Raw genomic sequence first — 26796 nt, forward strand, 5'->3', positions numbered from 1 at the left:
AAATTTAATTACACGTTAATAATTTATTTTTTCTTGCTGTAAAGAAGAAAAATATTTTTATATGATGCTTTTTCGTTATTGTCTGAACATATAACAATAATAAAAACAATTACTGCATTCGACGCATTTATATTGCGCTTCTACTCGCTGCAGGAACAGAAGAACAGACAACTAGTAACTAGTTCGTTTTTTTTCTAGTATTTACGTATCGGCAATTACCGAGTCACTGAGACAAGTGACGACGTAACAAGATAAGTAGAAAAAAACCAATATTCATTTTTTATAATTGTTTTAATTATTTATTTAATTTAATACTCTAATTCCATTATTTTAAGTAATTTTAATTTAATTATTTAAAAATTTCGCAGCACCCTTGTGGCGTACTTGCGGCACCCCAAGGTGCCGCGGCACCCGCTTTGAGAACCACTGGCCTACAACTATGGAGCTTCCGGAATCGAATCCGAAAGATCGAAAAATCCAAGACGATCTGTCGCGGATGTCTGACCCTTCCTTCACTATCCAGTGCTCCATTGTAGACTTGGCCCAACCCACAATGGGTATTATTAATATTTTATAGCATTCATTAACTAAACAATCATGCGTTTAACTACTACTATAGCGAACTCTCGTATCCAATACCAGAACGTGACGCTTCCATAATACTATTTATAATGGCAGTGACGTGTTTAACAAATGAAGAAACCGAAGTAACTTGTCACAATTAAGCGATCAATGGATGATGCTCATTAGTTATTACCCAAGTTGATTTTTACCATAGACAAACTATACCTGGCTACAATAGTCACATTCACAATTCCATTTTGTTTCGAAATACCTAAGTGAGCGGGATTACAAGCTGAGCGTCATTGTCCAACTTTTCCCTAAAGAAAAAATGTTTGCAGTGTAGACATAAGAAAAAGTTTATAGGCCTATATTTTTTTAATTAATTAGTTTTAGTGCATATATGTAGTTTTAGTATCTTAAAGAAGAAATATACAATAAATAAATGCATGGACGCAGTTAAAACTTTTTTTAGTTGGCTATAAATGGGCGATTTATTTAAACTAAGACAATTTCAAAAAATCGAACATGTGAGGGGCGCTGTAAAACATGTGATTTTGATAAAGTAAACATTGTGAAATGGAGGTATATTTGAAGACGAGAATTAATGAAGAAGAATTGAGAAATTTATCTCGTAATGCAAAAGATTATGCTTTATTGCATGGTGTGTGTAAATTATATTTATATTATTTTATGTTTTAATACAGGAGTTTCCAATCTTTTTCATATATCGATCCCCTTCAATATTGTATATATATTACATATTATATAATAATATATGCAATATTATAAAACATATATGCAAAAGGCTCCTGCATACTTTAAAGCTATCTTCCTACATTTACTTGAAAGCGAAAAAAAATGTGTAAAATTTTTAATATTTTAAAATAACTTTTTATATTTGCAAAGTTTTATCGACCACCTCAAACTTTCATGGACCCTAAGGGGGTCAACCTGGTGCTTCTCACAGTTGGATTTGTAACGCTGTTACTCAAGGGTGAGGGCCAGGCCTGCTGTAAGCGGGCGTGCAAAGTGTGCACCGCACGCGGGTGGCAAATTGGTATTGCTGGCAAGCTCAGTGTAGGTAGTCGTAGTTAAACAGGGGAGGCATAATCGGTATTGCACACAGGCCCTCAAACAGCTAGCAGTGCTGCTGGTGAGGGCCATGTTCACTGTACATATTTTCATATTCTAAATAATTTTTCTTGAGAAATTTTGCTAAGATCAGGAAGTTTTTTTGTGAATAATACACATTTTAATGTTTATTTTCCTATACTTCAGTTAGAATACATTAAAAATAATTTTGATATAGAAACAGAAATATGATACCTGAAATTATTGTTAAACTTAAATTTCTATTCATGTTCTGTTTAGTCTGGAGTTTTGAAATTGCATTGTTTACAGATTGTTATTATATAGTATTTGCAGATTGGTGCAGTATGCTACATGTTACATTCTTGGATACTGTTTTCCTATTCTTTTTTGGGCAATATGCACATTTTCATTTTGATACTGATGTTGTCTGTGGAGGATTTGGTTTCTTTCTCAATACTTCCAGGATTCTCATACGGAGATACTCATTCTTGTCTGCAAGGAATTTTCTTCCTCAGACTCCTCCTCAGGCCATTTTAGAAACATTTCATCACGTTTTATGAAAGTACATATATACAATATCACTTCACAATTAGAATTGTACCACTTTGAATGCAAAAAAAGACACAGCATTACTTGCGAGTGAGTGCCATCTAACTTTTTTCAACCTTCAGCAGATTGCTTCAAAATTTAAAATATTGTAGAATGGAATTTAAGTTCATTTGTTGCCCAGGCTGTAAGTTCTTTGTGATTGAGATGCACTTCAGATAGATACTTCTGAAGTAATTTTTTTTTTATCAGAAGATAACAATGTATGCTTCTCGTCTATCTTTCTCATATCTGAAATATAGTAATCTATTAAAATGTTAGTTATGAAGACTGTTATATAATCAAAGTGAATAAAAATGCATTTTTAATTACACTAAGATAATGCTTATAGCCTTTCAAAACAAAGTCAAAACTAATACACATAATGTTGACTTCATCAAGTGTGACTTTATATAGCATTGTAAATACAGTGTAGATAGGACTAGATTAATTTATAGTCCTGTCAGTTTACAAACTTTACAGAGATGTGATTTTAACATCATTGATTTGTATGGAAAGGGGACTGGCCATTTTGAGTGATTTTAAGAGAGGATGTGATGTTTTAGAGCAGTATTCTGCAACCGGTGTGCTGTCACAAGGTGAATGGTGTGATGTGAACTTTTACATTTTCTATTAATTGTCAAGTTTTATTTATATATTTTTATCACAGTTGCTGTGTTTCTTATGCTTGTGTTTTATTCTCTGCCAAGGAACTGATGAAATAAGATGATGTTTGTTTATTCTTTATTACAAATCATGCATTTTTATGTATTCTGAGAAATTAAATGTAAAATAAATTTGCTCACAGGTGTTGATATCTGTTTAATAATAATAATAAGAAGAAGAAAAAGAATAAGAATGATAATAATAATAGGTTAATTGCATTATGTAATTTTATTAATAGTATCATATCATACGTATTTTAGGGTAATAACATTTTCAGTGGCGTGCCGTCATTGGAAGCGATGGAAGCACCGATTCCACCTTCCAATGACCTTCCCTTGTATTTTATAAAATATAAATTTTCATATTTTAACGTACTTTGCATTAATTAAAATTAATATTTTATTATAACTGCATTATGTATCTTTTACAAATTTCTATACTACATGTGAAAAAAACAATAAGATTGCTATTGTATATTCGAATAATTCAGTGGTGGAAGGAGTGTCAAAACCAGGTCAGTTTCCAATCAGCCAGATTATATAGGCATTGGCACATGCGGTTTACAGAGCACCAACCTCACCCGGTTTAGCTGGTAGAAGCAACACACGCATAAAGCTTCTAATTTTATATCTCGGACCGGTTGTGGGCTGTTAGCCGCCTGCCTGCTAGATATTCGGTTGCCCTCGCCCGATTATGTGAATCACGAGTAGACTAGATCAACGGCGGGCAAGCCCCGGCCCGCGGGCCAGCTACGGCTCGCAAAAAGTTTCTATCCGGCTCACAAGATCTTTAATAGATTATTAAATTGGAAAAATATCAAATTCTTTGTAATTTTCGAAAACGATAAGAGAAATAAATGTAGTAATTAACTTTTTATTTATTTATTTCATATTTGCAGACTAAAAAATTACGAGTCACAAGAAGGCGTCAATTAACTACTACGGCCCGCGGAAAAAATGTAAAATTTATTCTGGCCCATGCTATAAAAAAGGTTGCCCACCATAGACTAGATTTATAACTTAACCCAACCGATAGGAGTTTACTGGCATGTTTTTATTAATAGTATCATATCGTACGTATTTTAGGGTAATAACATTTTCAGTGGCGTGCCGTCATTGGAAGCGATGGAAGTGCCAATTCCACCTTAGTTCTGTATAGTTGACAGGAGTTAAAAAAAACTCCATTAAAATATTTGATATATTTATTCTGCGTTTATTCTGCTCTCCCATCTTATATTACTGACGGATTTCAATGTTAAACCGGTGATATTACGATTTAGTATGTCCCACTGTAAGCGGATCCAGAAAAAACGTATACAATTCTAGTAGTGTTAAAAAATTAACTGTTACTTTGGCAGTATCGTTTACAACCAAATTTAATGAATGAGACGTACAATGGTGCAAAAAAAGCTCTAGAATTTATTTTCTTTAAATTTACGATTTATGTATCGGTTGTCATAAAAATTTCTTTCCCAAGACTACAGATATTCAAGTACAAAGTAACCGGTTTCAACTTTTTTCTACTTAAGAAGTAGGTAAATAATTACGCGATTAGGGAATTAGAAACATAAATAAAACCCCGATGAAAGAGCCGAAATTTTACTTAAACAGAAGCTTAACTGAACCAATCTCTTGCCGAGTACAGTGGGGTTTGATCTCTTCATAATATTAGATGTAATAAAGACAGAAATTTTTCCAGTTCAATGAGAGTGACCGAAAAGTTGTAAATTTTGGAAATTTCTGTGAACACTTGGTCCTAAAACGAATTAGTTAGAAAACGAACGACGGACAATCTGTTAAGTTTAACATATTTAGATTTTTACAGCTATGGTGAGAAACATTTAAAATCTACAACAACCCTGTTGCGTCCTTTGATATATACTAGTGATGTGACAAAAAAAGCATTTGACATTGACCGGTATTGGCACCCTCGGGATTTGGCAACCTGCATGCATGCACACGCCGCGCACCTACCAGGATGTCTCTGATTCCATTCATTAGCCACTTGTAGGGAGCTATTTCACTAAGTGGATTGTTTTAAGATTTAAAAAGTCAAGAATATTTTGTTATTTTTATGTACGTTTCTTCACAAAGTTATATTTAATTATAAGTTTCTTTAAAAGTATATTCATACGATTGAAGAATTTTTTGTACTAGGCATGTATATTCATCACACATTTTGTTTTACCAAGTAAGTTTTTCTGATAATTTTAATTTTAGCCCTTATATCGTGGCTAGTGATTCAAAAATTTATTTTAAAAAAGTTTAGGCTCAAGACCGTATAATGAAAAAGAAAACATTATTAAAAGAGAAAGACCAATGCCTAAATTAAATATAAATACGTTGACAAAAAAATTTCGACATTTTGACGATAAAATTTATGACGAATGACGATTCTTTTGTAAAATTGAAGCAATTTGGAAATCAAAGCGGAATAGAATTTAACATTGGTAGACAATATAAAATAAATATTGGAAATTATAACAAGATAATTACGATTAATAGATATATCTAAATTAATAGATGTTATATGTTTTTTCTCAAAGCAAGAATTGGCATTTAGAGGGCATAGGGAATTTATTGAATCTAATAATGGAGGTAATTATATTGAACTTCCTTATTTATTAAGTACATCAGATAATCTATTAAAAATACATTTAAAGAAGTATATGGTTTTTACTGGCTTATCGAACAAACGAATAAGAACGGGCCCTAACGCGCAATTAATTGATTGCCCCTGTAAGTTGGCTTCTTACAGAAACACAGCTTCCCTATCATCAAATGTCACGGCATGCCACTGACATTTTTGTATGCGGTGTTGAGTCATGGGTGTGCTGCAAGTAGAAAAAGGTTGCAGAACACTGTTTTTTTAGAGCAGAGATGGGCAACCTCTTTCTATGTAACGGCCGCATTTTAAAAAACTTTTGAACTGACACAGACTGCATACAAGAGAAAAGAGGGGGGGAAACAGTAAACCACAATTATTTATTCGTATATAATTATAAATTAGCATAGGTATACTTTATTTAGCTTCTGTAATTGATTTAAACGTAATATGTTGGAAATATTTGGTTAAGTATTAGTCACTGCTAGTTTTAAATTAGTTTTGATGTGTCTGTTAGCCGATTTCTTGTTTTAATTTTTACTAAATTCATTGCAGAAAAACTATTCACATACATAGAAAATAACGTTTGAATTTTTGCTGTATACTTTCTTAAACTGGGAAATTGATATATTTATTCATATTTTATGCAATGTGAGCCGCAAAAAATATTAATGTGGGCTACAGGTTGCCCATCCGTTTTAGAGGATGACTTCAGGCATGTCTGAGTGAAAGAAGCCTGGTTAAGTTATTTTTAAATAGGTTGTATTTACATATATCACTATATATATTAATTTATCGAATATTTATATTTTATTTATAACACATATTTTATAAACTATTTGAAAATAAATATATTTTTCTACTGTTTAATATTTATTTTCACAGGAATAGGTATGCGTGTTAAAGATATACCATTAGATGCAGTTGTTCCTTTATCTTGTACACTTTTACCATCACCTTTTCCTGAATATTGGTTTGATTATGCTAAAAGCATTCAAATTGATTTAAATGCTGTAATTCATAATGTGGCTTATGATGATGAATTTTTAATAAAAAGTCTTAAAAGGTAAGATTTTAAAAAATAAATAATTTATTACAGTATACATAAAAGCACGAACTTTTTTGTAATGTAAATATAGATGCATTTTTATAACTTGTATTATAACCCCAACAAATAAGATTATAGTATGCTACAATCTTATTTGTTGGGATTAATTATATTTATGTATACCACACAACACATGTTTCAAACTCAACAGTCACTTCTTCGATTAGATGAGAAGTGATCATATGTTTCCCATTAGTAGTACAGTTTGCAGAACTTAGTGTAAATTTTATAGAATTACCGTCTTGGAGAAGTTCGGATATATCATTACAGCTTTCAGAAACATTGATGAAAACATTTATCATGAATTCCTATAGATGGTGTTGGTTGTTTACAAACAATTGATAACTGCGCATATTGTTTTGCACGTCTAAGAACAATGTTTGTTCCAGTTTCTCTTTCGTAAGTTGTCTGACTACAGTATGATTTGTGATTAAGATATTTATGCTTCTATTTTATTTATTTCTTTCTTACTTCAAAACTGACTTCTGCATTTATTAATTTATTACTTGAATTTCTAAATCTTAAAAAAAAATGATGTTTAAATAGAATATAATAAGTATTTGTTAATGAACTTTGAATCTGTTCTGTTCTAATTATTGCAAAAAAAAAAAAAGACAATTTAGAAAAGTTATATATATGCGGATTGTCTGGAAGATAGTCATGTGAAATTTCATAATTCGTCTGAGATCAATGGAGTAAATTTGAAATTGATTTGCCCCTGTACATCATACTCTTCCTGTTAGCAACAGAGTCCTGCCAATCATTATCTAACCCCTTTCAGGAAAAAATTTTTTAAATTGAAATAATGTGACTTCTGGTTTGCATCAGAAATTTTTATATACTTAATCAGGGCCTCCTGCCCCTAAGCTTTCTATATTTGGTCTTGACTTTCATGTATTCTTGAGATTAAGGAAGGACTGTGGACAGACGACAGTGGGAATTTATAGGTCTACAATTTTTTTCAAATTGCAACCCAATTAAACTTTACTTGCAATAGTTTAATGATCTTATGTCATAAATTACATCAATTGTTAAATATTTGATTCCACAATTAGATTAAATTTTCTAATTTGGTTGACAAAAATTCATAATAAGAGTAGGGGTTGAAAACGTTAGCAGTTGTATATAAAAATACTGGATTGTCAAGGTTTTTCGTGTAAGAAAGAATTAAGTTTCATCCAGTTTACAGGAAGAAGTATAGTTGTTATAATAAGAGTAATCTTACAATAAGCAAAATAAACTTAATCTTAGATGAATAATAGCCATAATTTATTTTGTTTTTATTTTTCATTTGTAATTTATTTGCTTAATCACGTTTAAATTAAATTTTGTAGTACTGTTACAGTGGATGAATTTACTGCAAAATTATTTGAGATATATCAGACTGTTCTTCAAGAAGGAACAAATCAGGTAAATTGATACTTACTATTTGGGTTATATATATATATATATTCAGTTGGATCAACAGTTCTTTTCAAATAAAAATTGTATAAATCATTGAAAATATTTGAAATTTTTTTAGTCATTACTAATTATATTGATGATAAAAAAATAAGTAAATAAATGAAGTTATTCCTTTTATGTCTAAATTTCACAAAACAAGAATGTAGTAAAATATTTGGTAAAGCTTTACTTAAAAGATACAAAAGATAAACGTCTGATTACTGAAATTCTTAATGAAGTTTTACAATTAAAATAGTAAAGATTTAAATATTAATATTTAACAGCTCCACAATATCTTTTAACACTGAAACATAGACAAATATCATTCAAGAAGCTGAATTTTTATAAACTTTGAAATAATTTTGAGGAACTGCAATCCTTAGTCTTATTCAATTTTAAAGCCAAATGATTGCAGGATTAAATCGGGCTGTATTGCCAATTCTATTAATAATTAAATATGAGTAATTTGGCACTAGAAGTAGGTGTTAGGTACCATCTCTTATTAAATTTAATAATTACAATTAAATTAATATTTATTAAATAACTGAGAAAATGCCTACCTATAGTGCCAAATTATTCATTATTTAATTATTAATAGTATCTGTAATATAGCCCAATTTAATATGTCAATTGTTTGGCTTAAATAAAACTATCAGACTTACAGATGTTTATTGGTGTATTATTCAATTTTGGTTTCAAAGAACATCAACAGACTTTTTGCTGGAATATATACAATCATTTGTTTAAAAACAGTAACACAAACATTTATTACAAAGGTTTTTCTTAGATTATTCCAAAATGCACTGTATTGAGATCCTCCATGGATCCCAACACACTGCTTTTTGCATTTTAGAATCTATATACTCATTCTTCTAATTGAAACTTTTATGTAAATAATTGCATAACTGTTAAGATTTACATGTGGTTTTTCTTTTACTGTAGTCACTATGCACTAAACCAGTGTTTCCCAAACTATGTTCCATGGAGCACCAGTATTCTATGAAAAATAATCAAAATTAATGAGCCTGGAATGGTTTTAAATGCTGCAACAACTTCAAACATGTTTGAAAATCAGATGCTCCTCTCTTTGTACTGTATTGTGCTATTAAGGCCAGTGTGCACTGATCTTCATTCAGCTGCTGGCTGACATCCACCTGCAGTTGATACTTCCAAGCAAGATCGATGTACAGAGGCATCCATTCTACAAAATGTGCAGTCACAAACTGTGGAAATGTGCAATCACAAGGATTGACAAATACTTATGCTGACACATCTATGATTGGAGAAGAAATGAAGTTGCAAACTGTGATTTCTTTAAAATCTAATATTAAAGATCACGTTTCATTTAAGAACAGACCAAAACAGAAGTATGATGAAAGTTATTTAAATTTTGGATTAACATATTGGCAATACAGATGCTCCTGATGCAATGTGTGTTTTATGTAATAACATACTAGCAAACAATTTTTTGGCTCCAGCTAAACTTTTTAGGCACTTCGAAATGAAACACTGATTACAAAGGAAACATTCCACCCCCTTAGACCATAAATCTAACAAAGAATTACAGTATATAGGAGTCACATGTCAGCATTTAATCACTCACCTAAAAGAACACTGAGCCGACATAGCCAAAGGCTTTTTATCAATTGTCCTATCAGCATATGCCAGAGATCCAGATGTTAAAGTCCATTTTGTTCGCACAAACATTCTACATAGAACAGCAGATAGATCATCTGGAGTTAATGGAAATTTACAAGGTAGCAGCACGAAAACAAGCCATCAACTATAAAAAGGAGAGCACAATCTCAAACCCATGGAAAATATATACATTCAACAGAAATCTCACAACTCACACATGATGATAATTATAATGTTTCCACCAATCAGTGACAATCAACTATCCTTCAATCAACAATGGCAACATAGAGATTAAGATTCATTCTAAATTGTGCAATTCCAAATTAGAACACCAGCCTGAAGATGTTCTTTTAAAAATAGACAAAACATTTACTTTTCAGCAAGTGGTTCTTTTGCTGGTTTCTTGGTTATTGAGTAGAACATTCATTAGTAATAATAACCAGTAATTTGTTGTTGTTTTTTCATACTTTAAAATATTTTTGGGAACTGCAGTTCTATTTTCAATAATGATATAGTTATATGCATTATAAAATACTAAACAGAACAAACTATTCAAATCCAACAATTTGAAATAACTTGAAAAAATATTATTAATATTTTAATGCAAAAATTAAAAATGAAGAAATGTAATATGAGCAAAAACATTATGGTGATTTACAGTTATATAATTTTTAACATATCATCAAGCTAATAACTTTTAAATAATTGTAAGTCTCAAGGAATTCTGTATGGCGTTTATCTGAAACATGGATTATGTTATGATACTACGAGGGTGGTTTTTTTCAAGTTCTGATGGTCCATAAAACAAAGACAAGTGTAAGTAACAAAATGAATTTATTACCAAAAGTTAGGTACAAACATGCTTACTTCACATATTAAAAAGTTTCAAGCTGGGTGGAAGTCTGAAAGGTGGACGTCTTCACCACCTTTAAACACCCAGCATATAGCCCCGATTTAGCACCGAGCAACTTCTATCTCTTTCCTGAACAGAAAAAGTGGCTAGGAGGGCAGAGGTTCAAGACTAATGATGATCTTCAAAACAACATTAGGGCCAATCTCAAGTCATTGGCAGCAATATTGTATGACAAGGGGATGGAAAAGCACATCCACAGGTATGACAAATGCCTCAATCTTCATGGTGATTATGTTGAAAAGTAACCATGTTTGTACCTAACTTTTGGTAGCAAATTCATTTTGTTATTTACACTTGTCCTTCTTTTATGGACCATCGGAGCTTGAAAAAAACAGCCTATGTATTCATACAGCTACAAAAATAATTGAATTTTGATCTTGTTATAGGGAATATTTTTATTTATTTATTTGGAGTTTCGGGTGTTATCTATTGAGTCCAAAGTAAACAAATGTTCACATTAAATGTTTCTTGCAATGTGTAACAGAATAACAACAAGAATAGCCTTCTTGTGATGTCATCAAATATACTCCTGAAGAGTAAACTTTGTTCCATCACTCAGTATTGATGAATTTATTTTTTAAATTAAATAGATAATTATCATTCCATTGCATTCTTAATCACAATTAAAGTAATTAGTTTATATTATTATAATCTCTCTATGCAAAAATTGCACCTGTTTCCATAAAATTCATATTTCTATCTATAGTTTGCTGCACTAAAAATATCATCAAACCATTTTTATTTATATGGGCTTTATATTATTTTGTCCTATCTGAACTAACTTCCAAACTACTCTAAAATGACCTTGTTTTTGTTTTCAAAGATCTATCTTGTTTCTGTATATAATCTTTTTTAAATCTTGAAATAAGGCTTTTTATTATTAATAGAAGAATCAATTTAAATGAGCTATTAGCTTCGCAACTGGACTCAAGATCAGTGGCTTGAGTTCTCTTTTCTATTCAAGTAAACTAACTCAGCAAAATGTAATTCAAAACACAACAACATCTTATGTTGCTGAGAAATTTAATAAAAACAAATGTTCTCTTTTCTGTTGATTCCAAATTTAGTTTTTAGTTTTAAAAATGATTCTTGTTATATTATGAAGTGAAAATGAAAAAAAAAATCAAATTATCACTCTACTAACATCAAAGACTATTATAAAGATATGCATAATATGATTTAATGATTTAGGAAGGAATTACATTTATTGGATGTAGTAATCTAAATTTCTTTGAAAGGATTTTTGAGTAAATTAATACAGTATACAGTACATTCTGGTTAGTTGGGATGTCGGTCAATTGAGACAAATGTAGAAAGACAAAAACAAAAAAGGCAATATAAGGCAAATTTACATTGTTTACGTGGGACATACTGCTGCTTTATCAGGACAGCTTACAGTTGCATTAAATCGTGGACAGCTGTGAGGGCAGACAGAAGTGCAGGTATGGGGTATTTCTAGATGTCTCATAAAGAATTTTTATACATTGATAAAAAAAATCTTTCATGCTACAATGAAAATGAGGATCATATAAATGCAATTATTGAACAAGTTGTTTTGGAAAAATGTAAACCTAAAAATGTAAAAATAAGGATAGTGATGGAGACGATACTTCTCATCAAGATTTGATGTCTCAAGCCAGAAAATATGTTCCTGAACTAAGATGACACACACACACACACACACATACACACATATATATGTTCAGCCCATAATAATATTAATTATACAGTATTTTTCAATAAATGGTTTTGTCTTTATTGCCCATTTTTCATTTAAGATTTTATCTGTTCCCTGAAAATTTGCCTTATTTGGACAGCAGCTTTATCAGGACAAATTAGTCAGGTCCTGATGTGTCCCAATTAAGTGGAATTGACTGTATATCTTTTTAAGAATATAGTTGATTCTAACTTTAATATTTTCATTCTCATCATTGATACTAAACACAGATTACTGTTGAACTTTGCTTATTCAAACATAACAACAACAGATTTGTAAGATGTTTCAGAAAGTCAATATGACAACCATATTAATCTCTTTGGAACTTTCCATCTGCTAACTATTACATTATTACTTCAAATTAGGGCTGCACTTTTTTTTCCAATTTTTAAGACGTAAAATTAGGGCATGGCTTAAATTCAAAGTGAATATTTTAATTTCTTATTTCTGCCAATCTCCTACTCCCCAACAATTGGGTCTTTGCTTTACGTTTTATGCAAGCACATAGTATTACAATCATTGATAGCAGTTTATTTGGTGGTTCCCTGTTCACACTTTTCTGATTTAATGCAGTTGCTGTTTGATAGCAGCTGTGTAGAATCAAATTTTAAATCTTTTTTATTACCTGTACTCACTAATAATGGAAAAACGGTTTTCCTAAGATGCTGAATTCAAAAATATATTGTTAATGTTTAATCATTTTCATGCATTCTTATTATTTTTATTTTCTGATTCAAAACAATTGCATTAGAGTAAAATATTATAAAAAGTGTGTTTATGATTATACCAAAACAATGTAAGTCAGGACTAACATTAGTTACATTGGATTACTTACTTTAGCATCAATTCTGGAATGATTGACTCATGTATGATACATAATTTTAATTCTTTTTGTGAAGAACAATTTATGATTAAAAATTGTTAATAATTAAAGTTTTTTCGTACTAATCTACTGACTAATCTCTCTATATATAGTTTTATATTATAAAACAGTTATATTAGGCAGTATCCACAATGTTTTATATTTTGTTATTTATAGTCTCCCAAGCTCAAATGTATGATGCAGGTATGTTTGTCAAGTGATGGAAGTTATATAGATGGAATTTTGTCTACATTGGACATGCATACAGAGAATTAAAATGTGACATATATCATACATTTTTGTATATGAAATAGCTCAAATATTTTTACTTTTTATGATTGGAGGAAATTACTTGGCTGAAATTCATTAGTGATTACTTGAAAGTAACTTATAGAATAATATGATATAGACTGCATTTTATGATTTGCTCCCAAAGTATCAGAATGTTTGAAATTGCATATTTCTTGTTTACTTTAACCTACTATTGAAACTTTCTAACACCTAACTTGCAGAATATGAAGCATTCTCCATGCAAAACTTTACACTTTCTGACTTAACCAGGATCATAACAAAGAAAATGAAATTAAAAGATGATTTTGCACTGACTGAAAGCTTTTCTAGATCTAGAAACTTCTAAGTTGTAGGAATTATTTATTGAAAGGTACACAGATTCTACAGGATTTTGTTAAATTTATGGATGATCATGGGTGTAGCCAGGGAGGGGCATGGGTGGGCACGCCCCCCAGTTAACCTAGTGCCCCTCCCCAGAAAATTACAGCTTCTACTAGGCCTCCCCATAACAAAATCCTGGCTATGCCAATGTATATGATATATATTTTAATTCATTTTATAAAAAAACTGTGAATAGTTTTAATGAATAATGATTCATTAAAACTAATAATCTGATTAGGTTATTATAAATGTATAAGATAATTTTATGTTGATGATGATGATAAATAAATATACTTAAAATCAGTTATTTCTTTTTTAAATAGAAATATAAATTTTTTTTAAAAAGTACTTACGTATTAAATAAAAATATGAGAAAATATTTTTAAAAAATGTTTCCATAACATAAATACAGTAAGTATTTAATAAAACAATATTTTAAAACTATTTTTAATTTTATTTTAATGTAGGGCATTAGTCTTGGATTACTTCGTTCAGATTATTTATTGAATATGAAAGAGAATGAAAAAGATTTAGGATTGAAACAAGTGGAAATAAATACTATTGCTTCTAGTTTTGGTGGATTATGCCCAAAACTACAAACTCTCCATCAGTAGGTAACATTAAGTTTTTAAAAATAATAAATATAAGAATACATTTTGATTTATTTTTTTCAGAATATAATCAATAAATATATATTTATATATAGTATGGAAGTAATTTTTATATAAAGAAAAGACTTGAACACTTTAAATTGTAAATTTGTGTTTTTTTAATGAGTTAATACTCTGCTACAGACTTAATATATACAATGCTGTTCATTGAAATTGTAATACCATAAAGAAAACATCAGATTGGGTTGAAATTTTATAGACAAATAAGTCATATTGAATGAGATGCAAATGAATACAATCTCAGCACATCCATATCTGGTGCTTGTGCAATGCTAGCTGAAACATGACTCCATAGGTATAAAAGATAGTTCAGCAAACAAAATTCCAAACAATCTGTCAGTGAAATTGATTGTAATAGTGCTGCTAGTATCCAGCCATGACGTGTTGCTGAAGGAGAGAATATTATGTGCATTTGATAAGAGTTTGATAAAAGAAAGAATTGTCAGAACGAGATGAATTCTGTTATATGATATTGCTGCATGTGTTCAGCAAAAACTAGTACAGTTATGCATACATGGTTAGAATGAACAGTAGAAAATTTTACACGGCATTGTGAGGGATCTGGAGTTTCATTGTCCCTGTCTAAAAGGGAAAGCAGGCACTTGTACTATGTGGTGGTGACAAATCAGAAAGTGATATCCACAGCATTAACACAGCAATGGAAGATGATAAAATGTCAGGATATCTTTGCTAGTATTGTTCACTGTTGATTACTGCAGAAATGGTCCATAGCTTGTGACTTTCCTTGATGCTACACCATAGACACGAGAGGCTTTAATGTTGCCAAGAACGAAGACACTGGACTGCCAAATGAAAGTGAATTATGTTTTCTAAGAATCTAATTCAATCATCTGATACATCATGACAGTCAGACTCTTGCTCACAGATACTGTGGAGATTTTACTCCTAAACTTTTACTACTGTAATTTTAGTGTGGGTATTTTACATTATTTATGAGCCCTATCCCCAGTGTGATTGCTTGGGGTGCTATTGAATTTCATTCACTCACTCAGATTCTACATATTGCATGTACCATGAACAGTCAGCAGTATATCAAGGACATCTTGGAAGCTGGAGTCCTCTTCTTTTTTGTAAATCCCTGATGGCTCTTTTAAAAGGACAGTGCTTGTCCCTATTACCTGTATTTTTTAGACCTACATTCTCACTATGTTCAATGTCCTCTTTGACCTGCTCATTAACCTAATTATCACCTATAGAATATGTGTTAAGGTTAAAAGATGTTTTGTTATGTGTAGAGTGTTGTTTAAAATAAAGTTGTTAATAAACATCAGTGTCTATGTGGAAGAGAACAGTTATGGTACACAGAGAAAACTATTTGTGCCTGATATAGAACATTAGTAGACTTAGTAGATACAAGTATTAAATATTAAGGGTTTATTTGCTCTACTCATCATTACAGTGTGGGATATCAATACACAAAGATTGTCCTGTCTGCCATCACCTACAGCCACCACTGACAAATTATGGATACATGTAGATGCTGTATGGAACAATATTCCTCAGACTTATATCCAGAATGTTTATTGCTCAATAGTGCACTATGTACACTATTGAGTTATATCCATGGGTACATAAATATAGTAACATTAGTTTGTTAGTCTACACTTACAAAGCTGTAACTCTGATCATTTATATGTTGTATTACAAGTAATTCACAAATAAATTTAATGGCTATAATCCAAGTCTTTAGTGGGTGTTGCAGTTTTAGTGAACAGCAGTGTATATTTAAAAATAAGAACCCAACTTTTACAATATGAAGTATTTTGTAAAGAAGTAATAAATTATTAGAAATCTCGCTATTTGATTGGGTTTGAAATATTAAATGATTATGAAAGAAATAATTTTTCATAAAATAATATTTTGTTTCATTTAAAATGGCTGACGGTAATTTACATAATAAAAATATAATGAAGAATATAAAAAAATTTTTGTCTTCACAATCTGCCATTTCAGTTACCATTGACAACCTTTTATTTGAGGCTGTGTCTCTGTAAAATTATATTTAATATATTTATATCGTTATATTTTTATTATGTAACTTACTGTTGGTCATTTCAAATTAACTATGTGTTTTAATTTATGGTATCATTGCCAGAAGATGTATTTTTAAACCAATTTACATTTTTTATGGAGGCGTAGCCTCAAATGAAAGGTCATCTCTGTAAGTGAAGATTTGTGTTTTTTTCAGTTGGCAATAGTGACTGAAATGGCAGATTGTGAAGACAAAAATTTTTGTATTTTTCATTATATTTTTAATATTTTGTTTACTTTATTCCATGTACCATTCTTTTATGAAATTTGAGTTTTATAATGATTAAACTGAGCTTAAATACCTAGAGAGGAGGCCACTATAGGGCATAGCACCTCTTAGTGAGGAAAATTGTGTAGTAGTGGCCACCATGTTTTTGAATGTCAAGGAAAGGAAATAGCAGTTGGTTTCAGTCTTGAGAAGACTATAGAGTTTCCTAATATTTATGTTTTTTATTAAATCTCATACACTTGCATTTTAATCAGGCCTATTGTATGTGTTACATATGATTGTACAAATCATAGCAATAAAACTTTTAGTATTTCTTATTTTAAATAAGTAATATTCATTTTACAATGACAGCTTTAATTACTTTTTTCGTAGTGCCATTAGAACAGTGATATTCAACTTTTTTCTTCTTGTATTCTGAGATAATCCCCAAGGTTATTAGTACATAATTCAAAGTATTCAGTTGACCCATATATAAATAAAATCCACGTATCCTCTTACATGTCCCTAGGGTATGCATACCCCAGGATTCATCACTGCATTAGAGAGTATTAATAATTTTTTTTAAAAGTTATTTATACATATTCTCTCTTAAGATAAAAAATTGACTAAGAAATGGGTGACTGAAGACAATAATGACCAAATTAACTGGATTCATTTTGAACGGCTTGTGGGTCTACGAGAAGAATTACTTTGTGCTAATAAGATCAGAAAGCAGCACGTTCAGTGGGAATGCCAGAAAATGAAAGTGTACCTAGTTGCTCAGACATTAAGTCAGTCAGTTGTGAAACATGGCAATAGAAACTTCAGTTGTCTTGAAATATGACAGCTTAACAGCCTCTCTTGGTATTGTAGCTCTCTGGATTAAACATAAAGTAAAATTTGAAAATTTAAATAAATAAACTATTAAAAAAAGAAGTAAAGCAATATTTTCAAATTATTGCATATAATTTTAAAATGCTTTGCTTTGTTTGGAGAAAACTTTTAAAATTATACAAAAGTAATTTTTAATCAGTTGGAAAATATTTGATTTTTTGCTTAGTTTTGTATGGTTTGAGACTTTTTTTCTGAACAAAGTTTTTTGAATTAACAAATTTAATAAATTTTTGTAAAAATGAAACATTATATTTTTTTTATTTTTATTATATCTTTTTTTAAAATAATCTGAAAATATTAAATGTATGATAACATTTACAGATATATTTTGGGTTGTTTAAAAATAAAGACTTCTGAAAATGCTGTAAGTTTCTCATATCATATATTTTTAATTAATAAATAATAATAATTTGTAAACAAATCTTACAAATGATTATTGCCTATTAAAAATATTTTCAAGTGGCAATAATCCAAGTTTCTAATTACACTTATCTGATATCCAATATTCAATTCAGTAATAATAATCTCTACATTTTATTTTACAATAAACTGAAATAAAATATGTTAATTTTTCTTTACAAGTGTATTTGTTTCAATGTTTTCATACTCTGTTTGATGAAAATTAATATTCTCATAATTCTCACAACAATCTCAAAATGTTCAATATGACACAGTAGAATGCCAATTATCCAAACAATTGATTAATTGCAATCATAATCATAAACCAAGTACCTAATTTCTAGAATTAGAAGTTTTTATGTAAAAACAATTGTCACCAATCTTCTGTAGGCCTGCTATTGAACTATCTTGTTATCAATACTAGTGTTAGATTTTATTTATTACAGTACAAATAGAAAAGCATGATAAATGAGTCTTAGGTTTCGAATACATCAAATACTTCACTGTACCTACACACAGCAAAGCATTTAATGTATTAAAAGTAGCACTGAAATGGTTATAAATGCAACCTAAAGCTGGTTTTTTTCAATTCTATTGACAATCAGAGATTTAGGAGAATTGAAAAGAAAAACTATGTAAAACAAAGTTTCAAAACAAGAACTGTAATAAATAATTTTTTATGTGAATATTTGCTTTATTTGAAATTAATTTTAGTATTAATATACTTTTTACTTTGGATTTAAAGTTTCATCAGTATGTTGTAAATTGCAATGAAAGATGAGTGCTTGTTTTTAATAAACTAGACAATTGTTTTTATTTTTTTTATTTAATTATGTATTGATAATACAAGTAATGTCATAGGCAAAAAAAAATTATAAGTTAGACTGTATAAAAAAACATAAAAAGATATATATGTATAAACACAACAGAATTGTTTTGAATACAGAGATACACACTGACACACTTATTTAATTGTTGTCTTGTTTTGGTTGCTATGCCTTGACTCTGGTCTGGCATAGTACACAGCAACCAGTGCCAACCAAGCATAACTCATTAAACCCAACATAATAATAATAATAATAGACTTGGACTCACCGAGTCCAAAAAGACCAGGAAAACTAAGTCTTCCCAAATGTTAATTAAATCTCAAAGATACAAAATCAAGAGATACTAAACATGATAATGTTAATATTTTGCGGTTTGTGAAGATTTCAAGAATGGGTGAAAAAAATGTTAAATGTGAAACTACATCGGATAATGTTAGAGTTTCTACCTTATTTTACTACTTGACACCAACTGAAATATAAAATCCGTTTTATACAACATATTATAATATCACTTAATATTATAATAAATAATGAAGAAATATCAATGTTATGTGATATTTATTTTATAACTGTAGAATGGCCTTACAAGTGTAAGGAAATTATCTGATGGAAAATAAAAATAATCATATTAGTTCAAATATTTCTTTCAAATTTATGTTTGTAAAGTAAAAAGTCTAAAAATATTTGGGAATTATCCAGTCATATCAATGTTGTATTATAAAGTAAAATGTAAAAATAAATTTATTAATAACTTTTAAATATTTAAAAATTGTAATGAAATAAATTATGACTAATTTATGTTAATCTATTTAGTAGAGAGTTGTTTATCCGAATCAATTGGGGACTGGGGTTGTTCGGATAACTGATTATGTACGGAAAAATATATTAACCTGTCCGATGTTGAAATTTTTCTCCATTGCATGTCACTTCGTGTTGAATTTTCGTCGATTTTAAGCCTAACGAAAATTTTTATAATCATAATCGAGGCTATTGTATCATTAAAAATTATTTCTTTATTTTGTACAAACAAAATAAATATATTGAAGAATATAAAAACATAAAAATTATACTTTAGAAGTAAATCTAGTATCAAAAACGTTAGATTCAGCATGACAGTCCAACTGAAAAGCACTTGGATAACTGACGATTCAGATAACCGGTGTTCGGATAAACGACTCTATACTGTACATTATATGTTTTATAATATATATATATGTATTTAATAAATAATAATACATAATTTTTAAATAAATAAATATTTATATTATATACTGTGTACATGTAATTTTTTAAACTTCATAATCTGTATATTAATATTTTTGCATTTTTGTAGCTTCCATGTAATCCAGCAACAGAAGAGCTAGCTAAGGGATTTTATTTAGCCTGGGAAACATACGGAAATATTAAGTAAAGTTTTATAGTAATATCTTGTAATTTTTCAAAACATTTAAATATTTCAATTATTATTTTTCATATTTCATAACTTTAATTTTATTATTGAGTTTCTAAATATAGTTTAATAATCACTTAAAGCTACAAATTATAACTTCATAATCATTTATACAACAAACTTTAAAATATAAAAAGTTATTAAATGCAAATTACAATGCCAGACTTTATTTATTTTTTAGATTTTATTTTCAAAATGTAAGCCATTTCATCTTCTGCACTGGATGTGTAGTATTTAACTTTGAAGCTATTGTTAATGCTTGGATTGAAGCTTCTGAGTGAGGAATAAGTTTTGTTTTATCAAACCAAGGTTGTAATTTGCATTTAATCATATTTCAACAATTAATTTGTATGTAATGTATTGTAATAAAATATTCTTTAAGTAATTTATGATCACTTTGACTTGAGTTTTTACAGTTTAAAAATGAAATTACATTCAATACCTTATATCTTATGAACTAATAATGTTTTCATCATAAAACAAAACAGAATAATGCTGTATTTATTTGTATTTTTTATGGTTAAAAAATTTTAAAAAATGAAAAACATTGAATTTTTGTCAAAATCCTAATTTTGAGATTATTATTAAAATATTTTAAATTTTTATTCTGATATTTGAACAGTAGAAGAAAAATCACCTGATATATTTTTTATTTATTTATGGCATTGTTTAGTTACAGACCACTTAAAAAGATGTTTTCAACATTATCAAAAATTATTATATAATGAAAAATATCTGATGAAATGCAAAAATATGTGTTGATTTTTTTTCAATGGAGAATCATTTATAATATAATATATGGAATGCCATATATTATTTACACCCATGTTGCAAAATTCATGTATGTTTTTTAAATGATTCTCCATTGAAAAAAAATCAACACATATTTTTGCATTTCATCAGATATTTTTCATATATATATGTATATATATATATATTCATATATTTTATCAATATAAATATATGAATATATAAAATGTTTTAATAATGAAAGGAAATTTTATGTGAAAGCATCATTCTGTAATTAACCAAAAACAACTGTGTTCAAAAATATTAAAATAAAACCCAAAATGGGGAAAAAGCTGTTGAGATTATAAAGATTTCATAAGATCAAAATACCTCAGCTAGAGACAATTTGAAAACTGTCTCTAGCTGAAATACAGTGATATAATTTATGGCTCAGAATAGCAATGACATTAGAATTATTCTAATTACTTTTAGGATAAATAAAAAGATTCACACAAATAAAGAGAAAGGATGTTACTTAGAGGAATCCAAATGGATTTGTGACTTGTAGATAGTGACAAGATGTCTTGTTGACTTAAATTTGAAGCTTGAAAGGAAAAAACTAGTTTGTTAATCAATAATTTGAAAATATTCAGAGTAGAAGTTTGTTAGTCTGGCTCCTATGAACCTAAGTAATGCTAGATTACCAAGCATTTTTAGTTTTGCAAAATTTGATAAGTTATCTGAACATTGCAGACATTGCTATACATTTTATATCAGTTCTTGATGCTGTATGCTTCTGATTTGTTTAAGCATGCTCTTTAATCAATGTATAAATGATACAATTCATGCATTTGTAAAGACTTTGCAAATTTTTCAATTAACATTTACAATGATTTATGTGCAAATAATAATGATTTTCCAGATATACTATATTTCTGACAGAGGCCTTAAGCACACCACATGTCCAAACAAATTCTGATTCATAAAATTCTAGCATTCTGGATTATTACTGGACATTTCTGGATTATACACTACTTTTCAGAAAGAGCTAGATTACTGGACATTGTGAATTACTGGGTGTTGAATTAATAAGCTTCTATTGTATTTATTAAAAAGTTGATTCTGATAAAAATCATTTGGTTAATAATGTTTTGAAATAAACAACATTTTTTATCAAACAAGGGAAAAGACAATAATAAATATTGAAAAATATTCACTTTCACTAGGAAATTTAAAAGATGAATTTGAAGAAAATGATCTACTTATGAAAATCTTTCCTCAATATTTTGGAATGACTCCAATTACAACTAATTACTTTTCAATACAATAGTTCTCTGAAAATAACTTACATTGTAAATGATTTTTTAATGCTTAAAATATATATATAATATATATATATATAAGTTAATTATTCTGACCTTACAAATCTGATCCTTTTCAAAAAGTGATTCTATTTGACAACACATATATTACTTATGAATAGTTCTTTTCCACAACAAAAAATAAAACAATGAATCAGTTAAGAGATGATGATCTGACTAGCGTATTATATTGAAAATTTCACCTAACTGTTAGTATGAGTGATCTGTGTTTAAATTTAACGGAGACAATAAAAACATCTTGTAGGAAGATCCGTATTTGACAAGGTATAAATTAAAAACAAACTACATAAAAGTAATTTTATAGTGTTTTTAAAATAGAATCTGCAGCAAGTATATGAAAGCATTAATTATTTTATAAGTGCAATAAGGTATTGTATATCTGAAGAGCTAGCTAGGTGAAAAGTTGACCATCCCTGTATACATTAAAGTTGGCAAACATACTATTTTATGACAGTCATAATCTCAACAATAATTTTTTCACAAAAAGTTAATAAGTGTCTCATTAATATACACAGAAATTTTATTTATAATTTGATTTTATTTAATTTAATAATTAAAGCATTGTCAGGAGTTTAATGAAGTTATAATTAAAGATTAAAAAAGATGGAAAAACTTATTTTTTCTACTTTGGAGTGAGAAATAATGCTTAATGTTGAATTTGATCCATTATTTATTTGGTTTGACATCCCTGCTTTAGAGTGTTGCTGACATTGTATCAAAAAGTACAGAAATATTTTCCTATTGAAATAAAAACTAATGACCATATTTTAATATTTTATTTTTTAAATTTAACATGATACTATTTTTTTTTCAGTGCTGTTTTGCTGTTTATTGTTGAAGAAATAACATATAATATCTGTGATCAGAGAGCCTTAGAATTTTGTATTTCCGAAAAATATAGTCATAAAGTTGTGGTGCTAAGACATAAATTTTCTGAACTATACAATACAGTCAGTGTTAAGAATGGGAAGTTATTTGTGTGAGTAATTTATACAAATATAAATTCTTGAATTATACATAAATAATTTGGAATTTTTTTATTAGATTACATGCTAATGTTTTATTATCAGATCAGATCAATTAGTTTATTCCAACTTAAAACTTTATATTTATTCTTGTAATCTATAAACTTTATATATCCAAAGCATTTAGTTAAAATATGGAAGCAATGATTTTTCAATATATTTAAAATATACCAAAATAAGGTTTTAATCAAAATTTTTTTAAACATTTCATGAAAAATTTTCTAATGATTCAGTTAGGAATAATAATGATTAATCAAGAATTATTAAATTTCTTTTTATTAATACATGTATTGCAGTGGCGTAGCAAACATAACTGGCGCCCGGGGCACGACACTTTATTGGTGCCCCCCTCCCCCCAGAAACACATATAGTTTGTCTTGGAGACCATTTGGGCGCCCCTCTGCGAGTGGTGCCCGGGGCATGATACACCCCCTTGCCCCCTCTCGCTACACCACTGATGTATTGTACAATATTTAAGAAGTCAAGAAATTAATGAGTATTTTAATTAAAATTAAATAAACTATAAATACTGATAACTGATATACAATAGAACTCTGATTATGTGAACTAATTGGGACCAGATGTGATTCAGATAACCAAACAGTGAATTGTATTTGCTAGAAAAAGTTTTGTGGGTGTAGAACCGTAAGTGGCTAACTGTGAAAATGTAATTTTCAAAAAAATGGGATTTGAAAATTTGACTAAACAAAAATTTTCTATTTTACGTAATCATTTGGAGTTTTACATATCTGCTTATGGTTCCAAATAAACATGTTGAATATAATAGGAATACTCTATTATTGAAAAACTGAAAAATTTAGTTAGCCATTTAGAGTTCTATACTCACAATTTATATGAATGAATTGAGTCAGGATAATAAAATAAAAATTACAAATGAGCACTATAAAGGGATATTTTCTATTGAAAGAAATAATCACTTATTTTCCTTTGCGCTAATATAGTTTCTTTGTGAATTACTAAATATATGATTTTGCATTACAAACACATCACTAAGTCAAATCAAACAAATTAGTTTTATGTAAATTTCATTGCTATATATTATATTTATTAGTTGAGATACTTCAGTTTAGTGCCAATTTCAGAAATGAAAAATAGGGATGCTAAATCAATGTTTCACTATAGACTTGAAATTTTCATATACAGTAGAGTGTCATTTATCCAAATCAATTGGAGACTGGGTTGTTCGGATAACTGATTTTTCGGATAACCGATTATGTACGAAAAAATATATTAACCTATCTGATGTTGAAATGTTTCTCCATTGCGTGTTGCTTTGTGTTGAATTTTCATCGATTTTAAGCCTAATGAAAATTATAATAATAATCGAGGCTATTGTATCGTTAAAAATTATTTCTTTATTTTGTACAAATAAAATAAATATATTGAAAAATATAAAAACAAAAAATTATACTTTAGAAGTTAATCTATCAAAGACGTTCGATTCGGCACGACACAGTCCGACTGGAAAGCTTTCGGTTAACCGACGTTTTGGTTGACCAGCTTTCAGATAAACAACGCTCTACTGTATTTATATAATTTCTAGCTTTCGGAACAGAAAATCTACAAATCCTTTTATAGTATAATCTCTAATACAACTTCTAGACAAAAAATTAGAATATTCACCTAACTGAAAGTTTAGTGTACATTTTCTCATGAAGAACACAGAGTATGAAACTTTTTTTCAACCCTACATAAACAATGTCTATGTATATTTATTATACTCATTAATCAGACAAATTAACTCAAACGTTTTTTTGTTACAAATGGAAATGAAATGACAAAAAAATAGAATAACAGTTGGACCATGACAAAAAATTAGAATATTAGCAAAAACAACCAAACAAACAGCCATAAAAAACTAAATTGTAATGCAAATTTCCATATTGCTGGGCAGAGCAGTATAACATTACAGCATGGGGCGTAAGCACGACATCAGTGACAGAACTAAAGATATTATCATAGCCTTGTACAAAGTAGGAAAAACACAAAAAGAAATTGAGAATTACGTAAAATGCTCACAGCCAACAGTCTCTAGAGTACTGAAACAACAAAACCGTGTTCAAGTTTTAACTAATAAATGCCAGAAATGTGGACGTAAATGAGAAACAACTGCGATGGATGAGAGAAACTTGAGGATTGTTGTGCAAAACTGCTTTAAGAACGTTACACAGTGGAGAGCAACCGGAGTGAACATTAGTAGCTGAATCACATGTCAAAGTTTGCACAACTTGCACTTCAACTGCTGTGTTCCCAAGACAAAGTCATCTCTAATGAAAGAGCAATGACAAGCAAGTGTTAGATGGTGCAGAGAGAGGCTCATGTGGAACAAGACACCTGGAATAATGTTTTCTTCAGTGACAAATCCCTGGTTTGTCTCTCCTGTGGTGACCAAGACTCGTATTTATAGAGAACAACCAAAGAGGCCTTCGAAAGGACTGTGTGAAGAGATCCATGAAGTTCGCATCATCTGTCATGATCTGGAGATGCATGAATGCTAATAGCATCGGACAACTGTGCATTCTTCGGGAATGTGTCAATGCACAGATATGTCAAGACATCTTACATCAGCAGAGGATTTAATTGAGAAAACATTTCTATTTCACAAGACGAAGTGTCCTCTCATACTGCCAAGTCAATGATATGTTGGTTACAGGAATGACAGATTGCAATCCTGCCTTGGCCAAGCAATTCTCCAGACTTAAACCCATTGAAATTTTGTAGGGAGTCATGAAACGACGACTTAATGAATGGTGATCAACTTCTAAAGAGGAACTAGTGACATGCAGTCAACACATTTGGAACTGCATCACCAGAAACGAATGTGAAGCATTAATCCGCACCATGCCCGACAGATTGTGAGCACTAATTATGGCAAACAACGATGCCACAAAATATTAAGTTTATTTTATTGTATTTCCTATATTTAACTCACATTTAACTAATATTCTAATTTTTTGTCATGGTCAAACTGTTATTCTATTTTTTTGTCATTTCATTTCCATTTGTAACAAAAAAACGTTTGAGTTAATTTGTCTGATTAATGAGTATAATAAATATACATAGACATTGTTCATGTAGGGTCAAAAAAATGTTTCATACTCTGTGTTGTTCATGAGAAAATGTACACTAAACTTTCAGTTAGGTGAATATTGTAATTTTTTGTCTAGGAGTTGTATATTAAACAATAGAAATTGAACCTAAATACTTTTAATATTTTTTGAGCTCAGACTAGCATTATTCATAAAAACAGAAGAAAAAATACTGTTCAGTTATT

At 29.2% G+C, this 26796-nt stretch overlaps 1 protein-coding gene across 2 annotated transcripts in view; it reads left to right on the forward strand.

The window, feature by feature from the left end:
* The first annotated feature begins 433 nt into the window (after window positions 1–433).
* Window positions 434–26796, forward strand: part of LOC136978763 (glutathione synthetase-like) — a 37662-nt gene continuing 11299 nt past the window's right edge. Inside the window, exons 1-7 of one of the 2 annotated variants that reach the window (XM_067274586.1) lie at window positions 434–557; window positions 6397–6577; window positions 7954–8029; window positions 14332–14474; window positions 18011–18053; window positions 20249–20322; window positions 23291–23455. In XM_067274586.1, coding sequence (XP_067130687.1) covers window positions 440–557; window positions 6397–6577; window positions 7954–8029; window positions 14332–14474; window positions 18011–18053; window positions 20249–20322; window positions 23291–23455 — 800 coding nt within the window. In that variant the 5' untranslated portion in view covers window positions 434–439. Of the gene's footprint in view, window positions 558–1105; window positions 1226–6396; window positions 6578–7953; window positions 8030–14331; window positions 14475–18010; window positions 18054–20248; window positions 20323–23290; window positions 23456–26796 lie in introns of those variants that run through there. The other variant, XM_067274587.1, reaches the window with a different exon arrangement.

This window comes from Centruroides vittatus, unplaced genomic scaffold (assembly GCF_030686945.1).
Source record: "Centruroides vittatus isolate TY-2023 unplaced genomic scaffold, ASM3068694v2 contig_549, whole genome shotgun sequence".
Lineage (NCBI taxonomy): Eukaryota > Metazoa > Arthropoda > Arachnida > Scorpiones > Buthidae > Centruroides > Centruroides vittatus.